This window comes from Poecilia latipinna, unplaced genomic scaffold, assembly GCF_001443285.1.
Source record: "Poecilia latipinna isolate Pla-1442-1.1 unplaced genomic scaffold, P_latipinna-1.0 Scaffold957, whole genome shotgun sequence".
In the NCBI taxonomy this organism is placed as follows: Eukaryota; Metazoa; Chordata; class Actinopteri; order Cyprinodontiformes; family Poeciliidae; genus Poecilia; species Poecilia latipinna.
In genome coordinates this window covers 62,064-83,715 of record NW_015113573.1, presented here as the reverse complement: position 1 = coordinate 83,715, position 21,652 = coordinate 62,064, and the positions used below count along the sequence as shown (strand labels likewise).

At 41.4% G+C, this 21,652-nt stretch overlaps 1 protein-coding gene across 6 annotated transcripts in view; it reads right to left on the bottom strand.

Moving 5' to 3' along the window:
* Positions 1 to 21,652, bottom strand: part of znf521 (zinc finger protein 521) — a 121,946-nt gene that overhangs the window by 53,925 nt on the left and 46,369 nt on the right. For 4 of the 6 annotated variants that reach the window (XM_015049724.1, XM_015049719.1, XM_015049723.1 and 1 more), the window contains 3 exons: positions 16,295 to 19,806; positions 16,047 to 16,131; positions 15,695 to 15,727 (listed from right to left, as the gene is read on the bottom strand). In XM_015049724.1, the coding sequence (XP_014905210.1) occupies positions 15,695 to 15,727; positions 16,047 to 16,131; positions 16,295 to 19,450 (3,274 nt within the window). In that variant the 5' untranslated portion in view covers positions 19,451 to 19,806. The remainder of the gene's footprint in view (positions 1 to 15,694; positions 15,728 to 16,046; positions 16,132 to 16,294; positions 19,807 to 21,652) is intronic. The other 2 variants (XM_015049720.1, XM_015049721.1) reach the window with 2 other exon arrangements.

The following is a 21,652-nucleotide window of genomic DNA, read 5'->3' as shown; positions in this document are numbered from 1 at the left end:
CAATATCCGGCTCTCCCAACTCAATATCTCGAGATCCCTACTTATTTCCTCAAGATCTCGAGATAATAAGTCGGGATCTCGAGATAATAAGTCGGGATCTCGAGATCTTGACTTAGTTTCTCGGGATCTCGAGATAATAAGTCAGGATCTCGAGATCCCGACTTATTTTCTCGGGATCTCGCGATAATAAGTCGGGATCTCGAGATAATAAGTTGGGATCTCGCGATAATAAGTCGGGATCTCGAGATCTCGACTTAGTTTCTCGGGATCTCGCGATAATAAGTCGGGATTTCTTTCCTTTTTTTTTTTTTCTCCATGTCCCCTTAGGGGCTCCGTAGAAAATGGTAGCATATGTTGCAATGTTCTTTTAAACTGGGCTCATCAACAGGTCTGTGGCTGACTCTGCTGGCTTTCATCCTCACTGCAATTGTGTTCCTCCCCCCTGCCAAACTTAATCATTAATTTTGTGTTCCAGGTCTTTTGCCAGCCTGCTAAATTCTTAATACCAGTCAGTAAGTCTCTGGTTGAGCTTCAATTCATTTACATCTGATTGGGATATTCCTGTGCGGAACCAATTAAAAATGCAATTTGAATACCTGCAGATCTTGGCGTGAATTATTTTCAAAACAGAGGCGGATCTCACGTGTCATTAGGAGCGCAGCTGTATTGCAAACAAGACAAATCTATCTATTGTTTATTACCTCCTCAGGCTTTTTACCCAGAGGGCAGAGAAAGAGAGGGAGGGGCAGAGGTCAGCATAATTACCATTCACTCCATCCTTGGAGTCAGACAGAACTAAGACATGCATTCGCAAATTCCATTGCAGCACCGTATATCACATTACCATAAAGCCCCAAAGAGATCTAACCTTTGTTCAAATCCATTTGATTCTTCGCAGCAGAAAACACTGAAAATCTCATCTAGCCTCTGTGTTTTAGGAGTTCACTTGTTTGTCTTTCTGTCTTGTGACTGTTCTCGCTTAGGAGTTGGCGTTCCAAAAATAAAAGCGTCTGGGGACTTGGAGGATCACTGAATCATCATGGGTAGAATATCGCGTCATCTGGAGAGCTTCAAGGTTCAATCTTTAATGACGCCTAGCAAGGGAACAAAGTCATTCTTCTTGGAAAAAAACACACAATGTTTAGCTCTGAGTCTGCTCAATACTAAATACACTCTCTGATTTATTCATATGTTTATGTACTCCCCTCTGTATATAATTGGCAGGGGTTTTTTTTTCGAAATGTATTACTCTGGGCTAGAAATTACCCTAGGAGGAGTGTCCAGTTTAACTTGTGTTGGCAAACAATCGTACACTGACATTTGGAGCATCAATAAGCTCCAAAATGCCTGTTGACTGAAAATGGGAACTATCAGTGCTGACCGAATGTGAAATACTGTCACTGTCTTTAGGTATTTGTTGCAATTTTGAAACAAGACAGAAAGACAAATCTTCCCGCAGAGGATCAAAGGATTGCAAAAAAAAAAGCAGCAAGATGAAGCAAAATTAAAATCAGAACCAGAGAATCTGAACCAAAGAATTACCAACCAACAATAAACTAAAATAAGAAAGAAAGCAAGAAAGAAAGAGAAAAAAAAGAAAGAAAGAAAGATCTGTGAATTTTCCTCCCCTCCCGTGAGACCTCCCTTGATGCCAAGCATTCATCATCCAGCCTCTAATATCAGTTATTCTGTGGCTCCTCTGCTTACAGCAGAATTAATTTCTGCTTTAATTACTCTCATCGGCGGAATGCTGATGAAGGAGAGGGACGAGGCATTCTGGGACTCGGGCCTCATTCCGCCGCTTTAATTTGAATGAATTCCACACGGAGACGCTGGCAAACAACTGGCAGCCGAGCCCCGGGAGCCACTCTGGGACTGCGCAGAAGAGCTGCAGCCGTGGCCCCCACCAGCCGAGCTACCTCGTGTGTTTCCTGGTGTGTGTATTATGTACAGCGTGTTTGCTGTGTTTTAGAATGAACACTGAGGGGAAAATGGAGAAATGAACACACAAGAAGTTGAAAAAAAAAAAAAAGATATACTGTATATAGATTGATTTATACGAGTGATGGATTTCTGCATGTGCATATGATGCGGTGAAAAGAGTCTTAAAGATGACTTCTTTTTTTGTAAACATTTAAACCCTTAACTACTTTAAATAAAATACTTACATTTAAATCTTTTAACGTAATACAAAGAGAGATTCACCATGATAACTTTATTCATTAATGGGAAAAGCTAACTCACCTAACCTGGCCCTACGGGAAAAAGTAATTGGTCGCTGGGGGCAACAATTGTCATCAAGCTTTTGCAGTAACTTGCAATGATTTCTGTACATGCGGATTAATTTGTAGTCACAACTTTTAGTTTTATTTCAGCCTGATTGGAGAGCTTTTGAGCATAAGCTGACTGTTTAATTAAGGTCATGCCTCAATGACCCAATTTATGCCCAGGTGTTGAATGGGGCACAAAATAAAAAAAATAAAATAAAAAATCACTCTTTGGTTTGTTTTCAGTAATTCAGAGGTGGAGTCGCTGGTGTGTTTTGAATGAGTCTTGAGCTTAAGTTCACAAACCAATGAAAGAACATCTCCCATTAGGATTTCCGGATATCCTAATACAGAGCAAATTTCAGGTCATGTAACTCAGATTGTGAAGCAAGATGGCAGCCCTACATACTCTTGTTTTAACCACCACGCTTGACAATTTAAAATATGTTTTATTCTGAAATTTATTAGATTGATACCAGATGTATATGGATACGCACCTTCCAAAAAATCTTTGATTTTGTCCGGTGAGTTCACAGAAAATTTTCCCCTAAAGTCTTTGCATTCGCTAAATGTTTTTGGGAAAAGTGAGGCAGTCCTTTGTGTTCGGTGCTTTTCACCTTCAAGTTCTCCCACGTATGCACATTTTGCCCAGTCTCTGTCCTATTGTTGAATTGTAAACACTGAGCTAAATTAAACAAGCAAGGCCTGGAGAACTTATGCTTTTCCAGGCAGGATGTTTTGCTTTCTTGTGGATGAGTCAGTCATCCATGAGGAACTGGCAGTTCCTGAGAAGATTCAACACTGTTTCACATTATCTCTATTTTAGGGTAAGGGCTAACGCTGTACAGTAAAAGTCTTAGAAATACTTTTTAATGGCACTCTGCATAAATCTACTCATGGAAGACGACAGGAAAATACCACTTGGAATTAAAACAAACTGAATGATTTCAAAACAAAAAGAAGAAGTGAGCACAGGTCCATATGGACTCAAAAAACATATGAAATATGAACAGCATCGCTGTCTGCAGCCCACTGAGTAACGCAATTGTTAGTCTGAGAGTAAAAATCATTAATACTTAATTTGATTATTTCAGCGATGGCACACTGCACTCTCCAAAAAATAAAAGTACAACCCATGTATCACACAAGAACTGGCAGCATAAAAAGAAAAGCAACTCCAGGAGCAGGAAAAGATTGCATGTGTGAAATGTATGCAGAATGCGGTGCATATTTGCATGATGAAAATAATTGCAGAAACTGTACAGAGGAGCAGAGACAGGGGCCATAATTGACTTTTTTTTTCCCCGAGCCAGCTTGGTAGTTACAGAATGCCGTGTATTGGCGAAGGATTGTGATTGATTATGTTGGTCTGCAGTACCGATTTGTTTGATTAAATGTAACTATGGGCTTCTTTTTCCAGCTCTAATGAAGCAGGTTTTTGAAATTAAGAGACTGGAGGAATTTCAGCCACACACCATATATCTCTGTATGTGAGACTTTGAAAGTACAAGTCACAATACATCTGATTTACCAGGCGAAAATGTAAAAAAAAAAAAAAAAAAAAAAAAAAAGACATATAATAAATGAAAGAAAAAAAAATTTTACTCAAAAAACAACCTGAATGCAAACATATATAGTGTTAAAGTTTTGTTCTTTAGTTGCAAAGCCGTAAAATAATAGCAAGATCTCAGTTCAATTAATAATTATGTGGCCTGAATCTCTACAGGGGGAAAAAAAATGTGCTTCCCCACCCAGCAGAGTGACTTGGTTATAATTAACGTGTGTGCTGAAATTGTATAACAGGAAGATGACTAAATCCACTTGCAGTTTACTCTGCTGCAATGCTTAATGAAGCTCACAAAACAGTCCATCTACTCCAATTTGTTTGTGGTGCAGTTATCCTTCTGCTTGTTCAGCACAGGGCAGGGAGGTATGTATCTGCGACCTTTGCTAACCCTGAAACCTCTGGACAGGTGGGCTGTGGCCGAGAGGCGCTGTCCGTTTTGGCAGGCGCTCTCCTCCCGTGTGTAGCAGGGGCCATGATGAGCAGCTGGGTCGCAAACACTAAGCACATTAATATCTTCTTAATGATAATAATCATTATGGTATAAGCACCTTCCCCAAAGTGGGAAAGCACTGGAGTAGCGATGTCGTTAAGGTAAAAAAGAAAAATAATAATAATAATAAAAGTTAAAAATAACAAAACTGAGATGGAATGACTGTTTTAATGGGCAGCAACTCACAGCCACCAGGATAATACAGACACTAATGTACTAATGCGATAATGAGATACACTAGCAACATTAGGGAGGCTCAATAAAACCAGTGTGAATTAATCTAATAATAAAATCTGTACCTGAAATTAAGTCTGACACCACTACTTATTATAGGCAGCCTATATATTTTTGCAATATAGACTACATCGCAAGTACATTAGCACCGGCATAATTTAATAGAAATATATTTTTTAATTATTTATGAAAGATTTGGGATGGGGGTTGGAGAATGCTTTCTCCCCCTTGTCTAGCTTTATTGTGAATCCAAACTGAATGGTTAGCTGAGCTATTTATACCTCTTGAACCGTCTCACTTTTTCTTAATGTTATAACCGACACCTTTTGTGGATTTCATTGAGATTTTATGTCATGGACAGTCAAAAAAATTGTGCATACTTCTGAAGTGAATCTTCACCTGAGTCTGAAGTTCTTTGCAGTCTGCAATATGTTTTATTCCAGAACTGTCACATTGTATTCATCTGCCCATCATATCTGACCAATTTGCCAATTTCTGTGGAAAGAAAATAATTTCTACAGCATGCATCGACATGTTTCACCAACAAGATGGTGTGTTCAGGATGATGTCCAGTGATAGTTTTTCATGTTGGCCAAAGTGTAGCTTTTTTCATATGACTAAAGAAACTTCTTCCATATGCTTACCATGCAGCCTTCATGGTTTCTAGTACAGCTTAAATTGGACTTGCACATTTTTTTCAACATTAGTTTTCTTGTTGCCACTTTCTCATAAAGTTCAAATTTGTGGAGTGCAACACTAAAGATGTTAAGATATTTTATCAACATTTCTGTCACTCCTCCAGAGTTACCATAGGCTTGGCTGCATCATTTCTGACTAATACTCTCTTGTCTACCCCGGTAATTTCAGTCCAGTCACGCTATTTTTTTTATTTTCAAAAGATGAAAAGACCAGTTCAGTTGGTGCGACGTACAATTTCACTTTCATAAGATACACTGAATATAGGGGAGGTTCGCAATCGCTTAAAATGTGAAAAAGTTTGAATACTTTGACATGACACTATAAGTGCTTAGGTGCATGAATTGTTTCCCACACACTCCGCTTATTTGATGTAGCTGTCAGTATTCACCTATCACAGGCCATTATCCATCTCATCCGTGTTCATTATTGAAGCTAATGATCTGTTGTCCTCTCTGCTCCCCATTGAAGGAGGACTACATTAAAAGTCTCTTACTAACTTAATTAGTAATTATAAATGTTAAAAGATTAATCAGAGAGAGAGAGTGGCTTAAGGTTTCTCTAGGCTGTGGCAGGGACAAATGGAGAGACAAAGAGTCTGTGTCGCTTTAGCATTCATGCTCCGCTGTCAAGCCAGAAAGTGTGTATGGAAAGCACTGGAGTTACTTTTTATAGTTTTCATTGACATGAAATAACATTAAAAAGTGATGAAAAGGGAAAATATTCCCAAATAACAGATTTTTCTAACTAGATTTTTCATTCTAAAAAAAAAACAAAACTGCTAAATAAAGCACATCGTTTCTAACCTGCAAACCTTTTTTGTAGTTAATATTATGTCGTTTACAGGAAGCAGCATTTAATATGGTAACCCACAATGCATGCAGTACTCGCATTATCTCTTTCTAACAAGATGGAAATAGATCCCCTTAATTAAATCCTGGGTGTACACTAATTCCTTACTAAATCTGCACCTCTCCAACAATTCCACATCAGCAACACTGTGCACTCCAGTAAACACATAACCACTGATATCAACATTAAACCTTAATAACTAATAGAGCTTTCATCCAGGGAGTTCCTGTGTGATTTCCATTAAGGCGAGGGGAATCGCCCAGGACCATCTCCCTGTTTTCCGGAGTATGTTGATTCTCAAGCTGGGGGGTGGTTGGTATTCTTGGTGCAGGAAGAAAACAAGGAGGAACTTTAGCTGTGCTGGGACTGAAACAAATTGCTGCACTGTCTAATCTCAGACATCATTTGTGAGAGAAACTGAAATATAGGAAGCACCAACACAAGAACTCAATGAACTGCAGATGAAAACGTTAAAAAAATATCAGGAGATTAAAAGAAAACATTTGTATCAGTTTTAAAGAATATGCACCGCAACTAAAAATCATGCAAATCAACAGCTGGGCTGTGGCTAGATAAAGTTACACAAAGAAATGAACATATTGTAAAACTGAAAGGAGCATTAAACAAATTATTGAATAGAACAATGCTCTCAGAAAGATTCTAGGTTGATTCACCAATTTGTGATCCCGTTAGCCTTATAGTCATTTAAACCCATGTACTTTACAATTTGCAAATCTTGATTTGCAATCTTGATGCAAGTTAAAATCGCACTGGACATGCAACAGTGATCTGCATGTCCAGAGATTTATTTTTTTTTTTTTTTTATCTTTGTGTGTTTTGTGCAGTCATATGTGCTTTCTTCATTAGCATTGTTGCTATTCAGCCACTGCAACTATTATTCTATTTAAAACCATTAAAACACCTATAAAAATAGGGGGAAAAAATCAATAGGACCCAAAGTCAGAACATCTGAGCATACAGACATGATAAGACTAAGATTTTAAAGAAAGCAACAGTCCAATTTGTAAAATTACCCTATTAGATGAGAAGTGGTGTTGCTGTTGCTGGATCCTATCACACCAGACTCACAGTGTGGGGTGTTGATGAGGGTTGGGGGGACTGGCTAGCAGCCCATAGCACCTGAAACCTATTAGAGAGCTTTGGAACATTCCACAAGGTTCTTCCACTTTGGCCAGAAGGCATCGTAAAGGTCCTCGCAGAGCGGACCCGTGTAACTCAGATGCTGACAAAAAGCCAGCAAGGTGAAACATTAAATATAGAATCAGCTGTAGATAGGTGTTGAACTTAGGAATGTCACAATTGAAAGAAAAAAAGTCTAAAGATATAATAGGATATCCTCTTATTTTCAGTGTTTCTGTAAAGGAAAGAAAAAAAAACAACTAATTAACCACATTAAATGTTGGCAAGCAGAAAACTTTTTGTTAACTTTTTAACAAATAGTTTGCCATCTGGATGGAAATCAGTGGGTGCCCAACAGTGTGCTGAAGCTTAAAAAAAACTGCATAAATATAGACACAACCTGCTGCCAAATTTCTTGCAGATAGCCCTATCTTCTCCATGTGCACACATATATGTGTGTTTTAGTGGTATCAAGGCCCATTTCTTTGGCTGGACCCATGTCCACGCCTTAGTGTTATGCTCGCTGGGTTTAGCTCTATGGGTGTCTGTGGCCTCTCCTCTGGCCGCCCGTGTCCATTTGCTCTGCGGGTATGGCAGGCCTGAGCTGACAGATGGCCGCCCCTCTCCATTCCGCTCCAGAGTAACACAGTAACTGGTTTTTCCTCCGCCGTTGACCTTGCCACAGCCAGCCAGCAATCCAGGCTGGCACTCGGCCTGTCGAACAGGAGGGTAATGAAGTCCAGCGCTGCTCACATGATTATTAAGGCTTTGACGCTGGGGGGCCTTTCAGAGCCCTATTCCCCTTCTCTCTCCTCCCCTGCCCACCATTCACACAGCCAAACTTTGATGAGGATGGTCATTCGTCACATGGTACTTTGGAAAACCACCACTGTGCTCCATAAAGAGAATTAAACTTTCTTTTTGCCAGACTCTTTTGGAGTCTGTTTGTGTTTTAAAACAAACCACACCTATGAAACCACAGTTTTGGGAACAATGTTGAAATTTGTTTCTGTTCAGCAGCATATGATAGCCTTTACCGTCATGCCATGCGCATCATTTCAAAAACACACTGGGTAATAGACACTACACCAGGTTAGATCAGGTTTGTCACACCACTATTGGTGCTGACAAACATCTAAAAGCAATGCAGTTCAATGACAGGACACTGCTTAATGCTCTCTGGATGTCTCCCTTACCACAAGCATCTCTAGGCATGCTTGGAACCCTGGTCCCATCAGGGCTAGACTGGGATTTGAGAGGTGTAGGTTGCAGCTCTGACCTTTCACTAAGGCAGGGCTGTCTGTTTGCACTTCTCCCATAAGCCCTCCCTCCAGTCAGACTGCTAAGCAACCCCATCAGAACAGGGGTGCACACACACCTTCGCCCTTGGTGAAACCTCGGAGACCGCAGGGAGAAGGAGCATTGCAGAGGTTAATTCTGATCATCCACTATTTATGGCTTTCACTTTAGAACAAGGGTTGGCATTAACACTTTAAAGGAGACATCTCTTCTTTATATCAATAAAAGATATCAGAAGGAGGACAGTCTAGAAGAGACTTTACTCGGATTGTAAAAGTCTCAAGCAGATATGTTCAGAGAAACCAGCTGCTGATCGAAATCAGAAGGTTTTCAGTTTAACAGGCCCTCGTTGGTTATTGGCTGGCTGGACATTCAAAAATCTAATCTTATTTTCTGTCAGTGAATGGATCACGTCTAAGCAGTTTTATGTTACACTCTGTTGTTTAAGTTGTTACTTCAGGAAAAAAAAAAAAAAAACGATGTCAGCCTTTTTTAGAGTAAAAAATGTATTTTTTTGCAAACATGTTGAGACATATGTTTGCAAATTACCAATTTAGAATATTCAGAACCACACAACAGCCCTTTTTCAAAGAGGTGCCTTGTCAGGGAGTTTTAAAGCTGGTCATGGAGTGAGAAACACACAGCTGAGTGAGTGACTGGGTGTGCCATATGCAGTGATTTATCTTACAAAAAAAAACTTACAATTATATTAGTCAAAGTGTTTTTACAAACTGTTTGTCCCTCTTACATTGTTATTCCTTTCTTATAGTTATGCAAATTCGGATTTTAAGCAAACCCGGTATGTGGTTTTCTTACATACCAAGAGGTTGAAGTTACTCTGTATGTTTTTACCTGTACAGATGTTTAGATTTCTAAATGAATTATCTACATTCTCTTGGTATTGCACACAGCTGTTTAAGACAGCTGTTTAAGTAATGCTTGCCACACTCAGCATATTAATTTATTAAATAAGGTTCTGAAGTATTAAATGTCAACTCCTTGGTTTAAAAAAAATAGCAAAACCCTGTTTATCGCAACTGCTCTATGAAATAAAACTAAAAAGCAAAACACTATAATCTATTTTATGCACTCTCAAATTATAGTTGTTGAAGAAAAGTCAATTTTTGCACGTTTGAGGTTTACTAAGAAACAGGGAGCTCAAAAAAATCTGATCTACGTACGTCTACTCCTAAAGCACGCTTGACAATTATAAAGATAATAATTTATCTTGTGCAAAGATCAGATAAATTACAACAAACAAACACATTTTGACGAGGAAGCAACCCCAAGTTGCCACTGCGACACCAACCCTCCAATTGCAATGCAGCGAGGGGCAGCGAGCGCCTGCTCAGAGTTTGTACAAGCAGGCTGTATGAACTGAGACGATCAGATATTTTCTCACATGTTGGCCTAGTCTGTGAGGTGCGGTGAAATGTCAGGAAAATCAATAGATAAGGACCACATCAGACCCAGCTTGTCTGGCCTAGCCACAGAGCATCCCCATGGTGATGTCAATTACCTCTGCTTTACAACAAAAACACTGGGAAGAGTCTCTGCAAAGCTGTAAAACTTTTAATGCAGTCTCCTGGTTACATCGAGGAATTTGTAAGAATCTCTTTTTTATCCTACTTTCCTTGTGAGTAAGACAAAAGAATGTGTGAATCTTATTGATGGGCGTTTTGTTTTTTTTTGTTGTTTTTTTCCAACTCAGTCTGATTTCTATTCTCCTCATGGACCCCACATTAGTCAGGGAGAGGTATAATGTAACGAGCAGTAAGGTGCACATAATTGCGTATTAGCAGTAACACACTTGGCTGCACGGGAGGTGACTGTGCTAACGAACAGAGAGGCGTTATTAATCACCAATTAATAAAAGCAGGGAGATATCACATTCAGTGTATGGCACGCATGGATTGCTTTGTTTCCAGTGGCTGGTCCAAACCCATTCTCTTATTTATTTCATAAGATTGATCCTGTTCCTGTGCTGTGTTGTTTATCGAGTTCTGACTCTGATCCGGCACTCCCCCACCCCAGGAGTCAAACGAGGATTGTTTCGTCATGTTTGTTAACAGATTACATGTGTTTATCCTCTATGAATGAGTCCTAGAATCTGTGGGAACACCATCAGACATGCCTAATCAAAGATGATTATAGGAAAAGAAACAAAGCAAGAAATCCTGTGTTCTGCTTATGCACAAGGAGTGAGAAACGGGGGTAAAACAAAAAAAAAAGTGTTTCCACCAGGGCACACAGAGTGATGGAGACCATATAATCAACATACAACAGGCCAAGTTGCTCCAGGGGCCCAAGACAAGAGGATATGTGTCAAGGATAATTTTAAAACCCTTAGCAAGAGACAAAACAAGGCTTTCAGCTTCAAAAACTGTTACTGTGTGCCTCCTGTCGGTTTCTCCTCTAACAGCCAACACAGTATGCTTTGCCAGGTTGGAGCTCATGTTAATATGAACATGTGAGAGCTAAATACTGAGACAGAGGAAAACGGGGAACTAGTGGACAGGGAGAACAGAGAGGAAAAGAGGAGGAGAACAGAGGAGAGCTAAAGGCCTCTCGCTCGCTCTCCTCTCCAGCTCTGTAACGGCCCACAGTGCCTGCTTCACACAGAGCGGCCAGCTGTACAGCAAATGTGCCTTTCCCTCTCCGCCCCCAAACCTTTCCACCCCTCCGGTGCCCCCCACTCCCCACCCCCCTTCGCCTGGGCTGACCAGGCCACCGGCTCCTCTCTGCGAGAGAGGGCTCCTCCCTGACTTGGCTTCGAGCTCACCGTTGTCACCAACCCAAAAAAATTCTGTAGAGGTGACCCCGAAAACAGTTTTCCAGGATGTAGTTTGGTTTTGTTTGTTTACAGTCATCCTTCTGTGTGCTGCCACCTTGGCAGTTGCTGCTGAGAGTGGGCAGGAGTGAAATGAGGATAGGACAGGAGAAAAAAACAAGAAAGAAAAAAGAAAGAAAGCAAGAAAGAAACAAAGAATTAAAAAAAAAACCTCCAAATGCCCTGTTGCCTTTAAAACACTTTAAGAATGAACCCAAGCTTCAAAATACGCTATTAGCTCTGAAAATCCACACAGGGACATTTGAAACAGAGTGATAAATGGGCCAAACTTGCCCCCCCATGAGGGCCCAAATGTCATAGTTTACACTAGGGTCAAAGTGAAGCAGTGGGGTTTCGTGATGGCATGCTGATAAAACCAAACAGGGTTTTGTATCAGTGAAAGACCTTCAAAAGACCTCTTGATAAACAAAATGAAAAGGCGGAGTTTGTGAAACATTTGCTGAAGTGCGCGTCAGCTATCAAAATGGTGAAATGTGTTGATGGAAAAAAATTTTTTGTAATCAGGAGGAAAAAAAAAAATAGACATTGAAAGGATTGATACTGACTGCAACAGCTGAAAGCTGTAAAAATCTGTGTGTCTCTGGAGAAAAATCGGACACCCTCGATTCTGTAAGTGTGCCATGCCAAAAAAACTCTAAACTAAAGAGTGGCCAGCTGTCTTCTGGCCTGCTATTAAATTGCTCCTTGGATGGTGGCGATATCATTTTTTTTCTCCATAGGAGTATCACACCAGGTCCCCAAACAGAGCGACCAGCTGTACAGCAAATGTGTACTGATCCATCTGGGCCCTGGTAGGCTGCAGCCTCCATCTTAAGACACGTGGGGCCGTACACAGGCTTGGCTGGGGCCAATCTGCAGCACAGCCCCTCTGCAATCGTGGCCTCTTCCTCCCTTTCATTTACCTCCATTATCATAGTAAATGTTGAGTAGCTGAGCTCCAGATCCGCCCTTTATGCCTGAACCAGGACCATCATCATCCGAGCGTAATGTCCATGCATCAAAATCCACTGGCAGTCTTGCAGAAGAGGTAGCTACAACCACTTCGCCCTAATGGGAGGAGGTGAAGGTGGGGGCTCATTACATTTGCTTTGGAGACACTATTGTATTACACAGGCAGCTAATAAGAATGCGTCTGGCTGAGACGGGCTCGGGTTCTGTTGTTCCATACACTTAGTAGTATAGTTATGTCACGACACATCACTATATATAGAGTTATCAGTGTGAACTGACACCATGGAGCGGGGCATGGATGAAAACAACACCCCTATGAATCCAGCGTCTGCTCCATTACCTACGCTAATAACGCTGACAGCTGAGCGGAGATGACCCCAGCCCCCTGTTTCCCCTCTCCTGTGCAGATGGCCATTAAAAGGAGAAAGTGTCCCTTTTTTCTGTGGAGAAGGTATTTAGAGCTTTTTCCAAATTAGATTTTTTTATTTGCTTTTGGCTCTACTTTAACTTTGTAGTGATTACAGACCAGAACTTCAACCATGGTCAGCACTTAAAGAACCACTGGTATTCACAGTGAGTATTTGGTTTTTGCCATCACAAACCTAAATGTAATTCATTGGGATTTTAGTGGATAAAAGAAAACAAAGCAGCATATTATTTTTGGAGTGGAAGCTTTACACTGAAAAATTATACTTAGTTGTCCATGTTTCTGCATCCATTTGCATTCAGTTTTGTATGTACACTAATAATAATAATAATAATAATAATAATAATAACTTCATAAGTCCACCTGTACATAATTTAAATTCAGTGAATATGTTGTTCTATAAAGGCCTAAGAAGAGTGTCACAAGAACCAAGAGACATGTGGCAGGTCAAAGATAAATATATTTTCCATTTTTGGAAAAAGTAAGGCACAACCACAAACCTATCAAGACATGAACATCCATCTAAACTGATGGAGAACATCATTTAGAGAAGCAGCCCAAAAGTCTGAGGTAAATTTGGAGGAGGTGCAGAGTTCAACAACTAACGTGTAAGAATCTGAGGAAACGACAACTATTAGCTGAGCCCTCCATGAATCAGGTCATCATGATTGAGAGGCAGGAATAAAGCCAAAGTTGAAAGAAAGCCATGTAGCAGCTTGCCACAAGGCATGTAGACGGCACAGCAAACATGTGGAACAAGATTTTCTTTTCAAAGGAAACCAAAACCAAGCTTCTTGGTCTACATGCACAACATTATGTGGAGGAAACCGCAGCACATGATACTGCAGAAGCCATCCTTAAGGTGATAGTAGTACTAGTCTGTTAGGGTGCTTTTATTCATGAAGGGCACTGAAAAAGTCAGAACTGAGTGAAATACAGTCAGAGTCAAATACAGGGCAATCCTAGAAGAAAGCCTGTTCGAGGTTTCAAAGATTTTAAACGTGGGCCGAGATTTACCTTTGAGAACGACAACGATAAACAGCCAGAATGGGACAGCCTACTCAAAGTCCAGCCCTAAATCAATTTGAAAATCTGTGGCAAGGCCTGAAAATTGATGTTCACATAAAATCTACATGCAATTTGACTGAGGTTCAGCTATTTTGGAAAGAACAATGGGTAAAAAAAAAAAGTCAAATGTGCAAAGATGGCAAAGACATGTTTCAAAAGACTTGTAGCAAAAGGCAGTTCTGCAAAGTATTGACTTACTAGGAGTAAATATACATACACCCCAAATGTTTTAGATTTTTAATTGAAACAAATTGTGAAAAATATGCAATATCCTGTGCTACTCTACTACTACTCTAAGAGACAGTTTATGTTCATCTTTAAAATAAAATCCCAATGAAATACACTGACATTCTTAACTGTTTAATCACAAAATGTAAATGAAGGGCTATGAACACCTCTGCAGGAAGCTGCAAATGAAAAATAATCTCTTAACGGTCCAAATAAAGGGGAAAAAAGATATTGCAACTATCCTATCATGGTACATTATTATTAAAACGCCATAACATTTAACCACATTGGCTTTACTCTGTTCACCTTCACGTTTGTTTCATATTTCAATAACTTTGTTTTTTCCATATTTTGCAAATCACAAAATGAATATGTCTAAAAGAAACCTTTTGAGAAGTCAGATGAAACCTGTTATCATGTTGAATACTAAGCAATTGCATATCATAGAAGTAAGACATCAGACAATAACCCAATCACCTATCCTCCTGTTATCTTAAGCTCTCTGAATTCCGCTATTATGAGGGAACTGTGTGCTTGTGCGGCTGAAAGACATAAAATAACCAGTAGGGGGGTTTGTTTTCTACCCTCCCAGTGTGCTCCGTGACTGCCTTTGCGAGAGAAAGGACTAATGCTGGCATGGTACTGTATTAGGCACCCCCAGTAGACTAGTGGGTGAGCAGATCGCAAAGATGAATACAAAACACACACCTACACACCCTCAGCTCGTCTCTCTCTTTTGCAAATACGCCGCAGAATCAAAATCACAAATCACATGCCTCTGATTGTTTATGCACAAACAGTGGGCCCCTGATAGAATTGCCTACCAGTCCTGATAGAATTGCCCACCGTGTTTAAATTCACCTGCGCCTAGAAGCGTGTCCCAAACAGAGAGGCGGTTTGGTTCCAGATCAATGAGTCTCTCCCCCACTGAAGACAACAGATAATGCAGTGTAATGAAAGAGCCGCCAAACGAGCTGAATAAATGAATGAATAAAGGAACGTGAGACCGGAATTCAGACGCCTACTTACTGCAGGCAAGAAAACCTGTTTTCCAATTGTCTCCTCTCTACAAATTATTCTGCCTGCATACAAATGGCAACCAAAAGTGAAGACATTTTGAAAACGTGGAGACTGGTTTTACACTGGCACTCACAGTTTAGAAATCTTGTAAAGAGTAGGCATGAATTTGCAATATATTTTGTAATATACAACATAGTGTTCCATTTCCAGTTGATTTAACGCATTTAAATGCACTTTGTACAAAAATACGGTACGAAATATTGTACCGACATCAAACAGATTGAAGAGGAGTGCTGATGTAAAAAGGTGCATCAAATGGATACGCCAAACAAAAACAACAAAGGAAAAAAAAAAGAGTATGGGTGTGTGAACAATTATTGAAAAATGTCAAAAGCTTTGCAAGTATTTTTTTTTACAGTTCTATAAGGGTTTGTTTGGTACTGAAAATAGAATACTCAGCATAATAGAGTAATTTTGAATTAAGGTTTTCTCCTTCACAAGCATGCAAAAACCAGTCACATGCAGGGAAGATGAAACTCGAAAAAATAATGAAAGCACAACACTTGGGATGCATTTGATGGTCAAAATATTAAAATAATTCCACCTATTTGGTGATGTGATCCGGGCACTTGTAAGCCTGAATGAGACAGGGTCAAATATTTCAGTATTTAATCATAATGTTTAACATATGATTCATCCTTTATAAAGTGGCCAAAAAAGTCTGTTATTGTTATAAATTAATTGGGCAAATTTTCCTTACTGATTTGCATACTTCATAAATGACAGTCACAAGAAAAAAAAAAAAAATCATTTCGCAAAACAGTTACATTTTATACCTGAAGGCCACATTGATTGATCATATGTCACATTATAGACAAACTGATAAATTACACAAGTGCTGCTGAAGCAGAAATAGAACAGATTATCCATTTAATAAAAAAAGCATTCTTTCCTACCCAGCATGTGGTTGGCCACATGAACTTGGATGTCCCATTCGCTGTAGAACACCATCTGACATTTGATGCACTGGTATGTCTTCTTCTATGAATATAAAAACAAGAATCAAGGACAGGTTTAAACAACAGATGATTGCAGCTGTTTCAGCAATTTGATGAAGTGACACACAAAAGAAAAAAAAATTCTTAGCCAGTTGCTTAACCTTAGAAGTGTTAATCTAATTGAATACAAAAATGACCAGCAGTACCTCCTCAGTTTGAGAGGGGCTGACTCTCGGCATTGGTGACACTTGGGGGGTCTTCAGCTGCCCACTGCTGCTATCCCCTGCTTGTTCTCGATGCACCGTCTGGACGTGGTTTTGCAACTCGGTCTCAGTCTCAAACTTCACATTGCAGCTGGAGCAGCGTGTCTTGATGGCAGACAACGAAGATGTAGAAGAGGAAGAGGATGATGAAGAAACACCCTTGCCTTTTCCGTCTCCAGGACTCAAGCTCTCTCCTTGAACCCACGCAGCAGTTGTTGCAGGAGTCGTGGCCCCGCCCTGCTGCTGCTGTTGCCTTCCTCCGTTGACTGTTGGACTGGAGCTTTTGGAGCCAGCGGCTGTCACACAAGATGCACAAAGTCCGTAAGGCAGCCCATTGATGTCCAGCTTCACTAAGTCTAGTTTGGACCGGAAATCTTTCAGGCAAGAGGCACACTTAAAAAGCTTTTGAGTGTGGTGTGGCTGTTGTTGGCTTTGAGAGATGACATTGTTGCGACTCATAGGCTGGTTGGAGGACATAGTACCTGTCTTCTGCATGTGAAAGGTACCATGGATCTTGAGCTCCAACGTTGAGGTCACTGTCTGCATGCAAACCACACAGCGGAAACCTGTCAGAGAGTTCCTTAGGTCAGGGTGCATCTGGCAGTGCTCGAGAAAGTCTTCCTCGCTCTGCAGCGGCATCTTGCAAATCCGGCAGCTGCCTGTGTCCAGACTCTTGCTATGGGTTACCTTGTGCTCTGTAAGGGTGAGCAAGGAAGGGAATCGCTCCCCACAAATTGGACACATGTAGTGCTTTACAGGCCCAAGGTGAGTCTGCATATGTTCCCTTAGCCCAGCCTCAGAGAAGAAGGTACGTGAACAGACATTGCACTTATGATTGCCCTTGATCATTTCGGCTTTTCTTTTGATCATTGCACTCTCACCAGGACGGATATTGTGATCTCTTAATTGGTGGTTAGTGAGGAGGGACTCCATGGTGTAAGATGCTCCGCATATTTCACACCCGTACATGGGTTCTGCTGTGTCCACCTCTTCTTCACTTCCATCATGGCTGTTCTGTGACTCCACCACAGATCCTCCACCTGCTCCTGGACCGTGGCTGTTAGTTAAGAGACCTTGGATTTCAACGTCTTCTTTAGGCTGACCATCCCCACCACTTACGGCAGAGCCATTCGTGCCACAATTTGGGGTCTTTCCCTCAAACACACAGTGTTTCTCCCTTAAATGCTTCTCTAGAAGGACAATGGCATGGAAGGCTTTACTGCAGAAACGACAGTTGTACTTCTTGCTGTGGGTGGTAATGTGGCACTGGAGCTCCACCTCCGTGCCAAAGGACTCTCCGCAAAAAATACATCGGTGAGCACGGCCTTGATTCTCCAGATGGCTGTGTTTAACGTGCAACTGTAGGTCGGTCTCGTGTCGGAAGTCCCAGTTGCAGGAGGTGCAACGATACACCTTCTTCTCATTGCTGTGCTTTACAGCCAGGTGAAGTTGAGTAGACACCTTTGAGTCAAAGACTTCCTGGCACAGAGTGCAGCGAAAAAACACAAAAGTATGCATGTCAAGGAGGTGCTTCTGCAGGTCATCCACTGAAGTGAACTGCTTGTCACAGCTTTCACAAATGTAATACGTGGAGGTAATTGTGAAGTGAATTGTCACATGCTTCAGTAAGGATTCTTGGTTGGGGAACTCTTTGTTACACTGGGGACAAGTGAGCTGAGGCTGTAGACCATCCAAATGAGTTTTGAGGTGAGTCTGGAAAAGGTCTAAACTTGTGTACTTGGCACCACATTGGTTACATATGAACTCACTGGCTGTGCGTGAGGCAGAGCTGCCTTGTTTTAGCATGGCAGTTTGTTCCACAGATATTGGTGAAGAGGGGCTGAGAGTGCGCAAAGATTTCTTTCCATTGTTGATGTAGTTCAGAGCCAGGGGAATGTTCTTGTGATTCTCCTTAATGTGCTTGTTGAGTTTCAAAACACTGTTAAATATGGGTGAGTTGGTGCAATATGAACAGGAGTAAACCTCTACTATAGGCTCCTTGGGAGTTACAGCCAAGGGCGAGTCAAATCGCAGGCTTCCTCCATCACAGTGTGTCTGACGAACATGCTCCTCTAATGTAGCCTCAGTCAAAAACCCCATGAAGCATTGAGGGCAAAAGAAGGCATTACTCTCCTTGGCAACGGGACTGGGGAAACCATGAGAGCAACGGATGTGCTCCTGGAGGGCATTTAAGTCACTTAACACCTCAGGGCAAAAGTTACACTGAAGGAGGGCATCGGGCAGGCTGGCTAACAGGGCAGCATGGTCTTCTGCATTGTGGACCTGTTTAAGATGTTCGTTTAGGTTTAACAGCGAGGGCAGAACCTCCAAGCAAAATTGGCAAGTATGAGCTTGCTCTGGCTTGTCCAGATGCATGGTTCGTAGGTGAATCTGAAGTACAGCCAAGCTCGAGAATACTTGCTTGTTGCAGTAAATGCAACTGTAGGAGATTTTAGGCTGCTTTGAGGATCTCCCTCCCAACTCAGATGTGTTCTGAGAAGCTCTCTTTCTCCTTCCTCTTGTCTTGGCCACAGGCGCTGCTGCCTCCACCATCGTAGAGCTGTCAACAGAAAGATTGGAATCAGGAGTGGTGCTCGAGACAGAAGTGTAGCCCACAGTGAGCAAGGAAGGGCTGTTGCTATGATTACTGGATTCTGGGAGCTGGTGAATGTCCATATGAGAATAGAGGTCCTCTACAGACAAAAAGTGCTCAGAGCAGATGGTACAGGTGTGGCCCTTCCTGTCCCGGCTGTGGGCCTGGTCAATGTGGGTCAGCAGGGTGCCCTCATCACTGAAGGGCTCGTGGCAGTAGATGCACTGCAGGGTGGCCCCAAGGCCTCCGTCCTCAGACGGAGAACATTCAGGGTGACACTCGGCGATGTGCCGCTGTAGCTCTTCTGGGACATCAAAACCTTCCTCACACCGACTGCACTTCCGAGTTTCCTTTAGCTTCCATTCGTCAGCTCTATTAAAGCCTGTGCTGCCACTGTCTTTGCCCCTTTCATGTACTTGCATGTGGCCGTGGAGGGAGCTGGAGGAGAGGAAGCCTCGACGGCACACAGGGCACTTGTGGGGTTTGTTGGAGGCGTGGGTTTTCATGTGGATTTTGAGGTGATCGCTGCGGGAGAAGGCGGAGTCACACTCTCCACAATGGTACTTCTTATCACCAGTGTGTAGCTTCACGTGTCGATCTCTGCTTCGCTTATGTTTAAACAGGCGGCTGCAAAACGTGCAACTGAAAGGGAGCTTATCGCCGTGACTCTGTTCGTGGCGCTTGAGGAAGCTTAAGCGGCTGAAAGACTTGTCGCAGAACTGGCATGGGTACGGCAGACCAGGGCCTCCTTCCTCTTCTCCAAACTCATAGTCCTCACAGTGTCCTGGAGAAGTCTGGTCTTTACTGGAGGGAGATGACGCTGGCCAAGAACAAGACGGGTCATCCTCAAGATCTGCACCATCTGAAGAAGAAGATAGAATGAAGTAAAAAACAAAATAGATGGAAAAAAACAAACAGAAAAAGTGCATTAGCAAAGTGTTTTCTTAGATTTAGTTCAGTTATTTGAATAGAAAAGGTAGAGCACTACGGTGTTATTTGTCATAGTTGTGAGACTGGTGTATGAATTTAGATTTCTTTATAGTACACTTGATATTTTTTTTTTTTCTGTTCTTCAGCGGCTTCGGCTGAAACAATGCCTCTCCTTAGGTGTTATCTGAAAAGTAAAATTTAAATATGCAATTTAAAAATATAATTAGAGAAGAGAATAAGTGGAAATACTTTTACTACAATTAACCTTGTATGTGGCCATGTAATGGCTTAGCCCACTGTGATTCAAAACACAATCTTTCTGACATTTAAAGCCAACACAAGACAATCGGTGTACTTTAGGATGTAGGCCCTGCATGAGGTAAATTAGAACATTTCTATTATTCCTGAACACTCACTAGAATATTTCTTTAGAAAAACAAAAGCCCATAAAAAAGGCCTACGTCAATAGGAAGGGGGAAAAAAACTGCTAAATCCCCCTTTCAATAAAGAATGAAAATCTGCCACAGTTATGAAAAAAAAAAACCCAATGCAAAATTTAATTTCTTCATAAAAGAAAAATAATTTCAAAACACAAATCAAAAAGCCTTAGTACCATTTTTGTTTGTATGGCATGTGCAAATTTGAGAGAATCATCAGCTGTAGCAGGGAGTTAAATTCAGAGAGGACAGGGAAGAGGAAATGGAGAAGCTAAATACCCCACTCAAGGCCGAACAGGTGCAAAAATCAACCAAATATATATATATATATAAAAAAAAAAACGGCTCCTATTCTTTTTTTTACGAGTACTTTAAAGTCTCCCTACATAAATTGCTTCCTTGCCAACATTCCAATCCAATGGCTCATTCTATGCTGATATGAATGGAAAACAGAGAATCCGACTTTCCAAAGGTTCAAAGGGTTACAGACCACTTCTTCCCGCTGCTGAAGTCTAAATGCTGTGAACTTCCTTACCTAAATAACGACGTAATCTCAGCCCCTTCAGAAAATAAAAAAATAAAAAATCTGTGTCAAAAGGCCATAACTTGGAATGGGAAAAACAAGAGGAAACTGCTAAGATTTATGAGGGAAAAGCATAAGCTCTTTCCAGGATCCAACCACTTTACTTTCCTTCAACTGAGAAATCCAAGTCTCTCTCCCTCTTTTTTCTCTCTCGCTCTCCATGTCTGTTGTTTTTTTTTTTTGCTGTGAGATCTGCCCTTTGTCAGGATATCATGCCCTCTCTGAGCACTTACCCCCATCAGGGCCTATCTTCAGGAAACAGATGGGGTCGGAGGCCATTCCCTTGCCCCTCCAAACTGCTGAAAGCGGCACATTGAGAGCCCACCTCCACACCGTGGCCCTCCCGGAAACCTCCCACCCCTGGCAGGGCGCCCACTCTGCACACACATCTCACTCAAGGAGCGAACCTTGCCTTATTTACTCGCTTTATCTCCCATCCATGTCTCAATGTTTTCTTTCTCTGTGGTTTGAGGGAGGATGAGTGACTCAGTGCAATGCCCTCCTCCACAGAGGGGGCGGATCTGCCCTATCTCGTAGCGCCTCTCAGGGTACAGAAGAAGAAGACAGTGCAAAAAAATGACCTCAGTCAATGCCTTACAGTCAAACATATTGGCTTGGAGACAATAGTATAAAACAAACAAATAAATGGGGCTGTGTACAAGGCTAAATGAAATTCTACTGCCTTAAATGAGGATGAATTTGCCTAGAGACATTTCAAAGCTGTCAGGACAACCTTCTTCCATTTTGATGTTTGTTTA